Source organism: Penaeus monodon, chromosome 6 (assembly GCF_015228065.2).
Source record: "Penaeus monodon isolate SGIC_2016 chromosome 6, NSTDA_Pmon_1, whole genome shotgun sequence".
NCBI lineage: Eukaryota > Metazoa > Arthropoda > Malacostraca > Decapoda > Penaeidae > Penaeus > Penaeus monodon.
This window is the reverse complement of record NC_051391.1, coordinates 48,118,876-48,121,375: the sequence shown is the minus strand read 5'-3', so window position 1 is coordinate 48,121,375 and position 2,500 is coordinate 48,118,876. Positions and strand designations below refer to the sequence as shown.

The window sequence follows — 2,500 nt, the reverse complement described above, 5'->3', positions numbered from 1 at the left end:
TTATTAAAATGCGTTAAGATACTCTTCTTCAATTCTTCTTCCATCTTTTCCTCTCTTGCGTTCATGTTCTTAAAGTCTTTGTGTCTGTCTTTTACGATGTGCTTAATGCTCTTCTCTTTTATTTATGTGCGTTTTCGTGTGCGTGTTTGTTTATCTATCCGTGTGTATGTATATGCGTATGTGTGTGTGCCTGTTAATCTATTTGTGTGCGTGTGTATTTGTATGTCATATGTATATATGTTTGTGTATCAGTGTGTATCTTTGTTTGTATATGTCTAGCAGTCTGTGTGTGTGTGTGTGTGTGTGTGTGTGTGTGTGTTGTGTGTGTGTGTTTGTATGTGTATATCACTTTGCCAGTCTATGTGTGCGTGTGTTTGTGTGTGTATATGTTTATCCATCTATGTGTGTGTGTTTGTTCATATCTGTTTGCCAATATATTTGTGTGTTTGTTCGTGTATAGCTGTTTCTATATATGTTTATATATCTGTTTATTATTTGCGTGTGTTTGTCTGTATGAGCGTGTTTGACTGTGCATGTGTGTTTGTCTGTGTGAGCGTGTTTGACTGTGTGTGTGTGTTATCTATCGGTGTATGTGTATGTTTGTTTGTCTACCTTTGAGTGTGTGTATGTTTTTCTACCAATGTGTGTGTGTGTGTGTTTATTTATCTATGCGTGTGTGCGTGTTTGTCTATGCACTGTATATGTATGTTGGTTTGTCTATGCATATATATTTATCTATCTATGTGTGTCTACGTATATAGCTGTATATGTTTCCGTATGTGTGTGTTTGTCTATCTATGTGTGCTTGTGTTTACATCTATGTATCCATATCTCTTTTCCTGTCTGTCTCCCCGGCAGTGGAGTGTCTTAATTATTGAGCTTGAAAATAGATATTGATACTTGCTGATTCTGGAGAGAAAATACACGCAACTCAAGCCGACTTACTCTATTGAAGCACAATAAGAGTAAGAATGTCCCTCTGCCTATTGATATATATATATATATATATATATATATATATATATATATATATATATATATATATATATATATATATATATATATTGTTATATTGTTTATATATTATTGATAGTTATTTGTTATGTTTATATGTATTGTTGTATTATTTATTATGTGTGTGTATTGATGTATGTGTATATGCGATTATGTATGTGATATATTGTATTTTGTGGTGTGTGTGTGTGTGTGTGTGTGTGTGTGTGTGTGTGTTTTTGTCTCTTCTCTCTCTCTCTCTCTCTCTCTCTCTCTCTCTCTCTCTCTCTCTCTCTCTCTCTCTCTCTCTCTCTCTCTCTCTCTCTCTCTCTCTCTCTCTCTCTCTTTAAGAAGGGGTCCTGACCACTCGACCGTTTACCCTCTGTACTTCCAATACCCTCCCTCTATTACTTGCCCCTAGTTAGCACAGGGTAAAAAATGTACTCACAGTGTACGTCCAATTTGATGACATCCTCTAACCCCGACGCAGGCACCTGTTGGTTCTCGGCACGACAGGAAATATAGACGGTGTTGTCAGCAGGTGATGGTGTCAGATAAAGAGTGGACCTGCTGACGTTACCCTCCTGGAATACCTGTTGAGAGTAAGTCCGTTAATTTTATTGCTATGCTTGATGTAAAAGCTTTCTCATTTCAGGCCAGAGACTGTAATAAGCTGCGTGAATAATGGTGTTATCATTGCTGCTATTGTTTTCATCATCTCTATGGTTATCATTTTTATCGTTATCATCATTACAATCATCATCATCAATTATTATCATATAATTATCATAATCACCACCAGCATTTATGACATTATTATTATTTATGTCATAATTGTCCACATTATAACAATAGCTACACTAATAATTAAAAGAACTATGTTTATCACAATAAATATGCAAAAACTGTAAAAAAAAAAAAAAAAAAAGCGATATATGGATATGACTAATAACCAATATGACATAATAGGGTATGATGATGAGAAAGAGGAAGATAAAAGCGATAACGATTGAAATACTGGACGTAATTGTGATGATGATAACGTTTGTAAGAAAAAAGAGAAAAAATAGCAGCTTCTTCAAACATACAAGACAACATCAAAAGCGAAGATAAACAAAAGACCATCAGCTGATACATAAAAAAAATCCGTACACACAAGAAAAAAAGGAAAATAAACCGAAAACATCGAAAAATAAAAGAACGATAATAGACGTTAAAAAATGCGTACAAAAGAGAAACGAGAAAATAAAACGAAAAAGTAGAGATAGGAATAAAGATAATGAATAATAGTAATAATTATAATAACAGTGATAATAATAATAATAATAATAATAATAATAATAATAATGATAATAATAATAATAATAATAATAATAATAATAATAATAATAATAATAATAATAGTAATAATAATAAAAATAAATAATATATAATAATAATAATATAATAATAATAATATAATAATAATAATAATAATAATAATAATAATAATAATAATAATAATAAT

The 2,500-nt window shown here is 31.4% G+C and overlaps 1 protein-coding gene across 1 annotated transcript in view; it reads right to left on the bottom strand.

The window, feature by feature from the left end:
* LOC119574602 overlaps window positions 1–2,500 on the bottom strand; it is a gene marked incomplete at its 5' end in the record, with an annotated part of 91,018 nt that overhangs the window by 46,817 nt on the left and 41,701 nt on the right. The window contains one exon of the mRNA XM_037921939.1: window positions 1,442–1,586. Within this exon, the coding sequence (XP_037777867.1) occupies window positions 1,442–1,586 (145 nt within the window). The remainder of the gene's footprint in view (window positions 1–1,441; window positions 1,587–2,500) is intronic.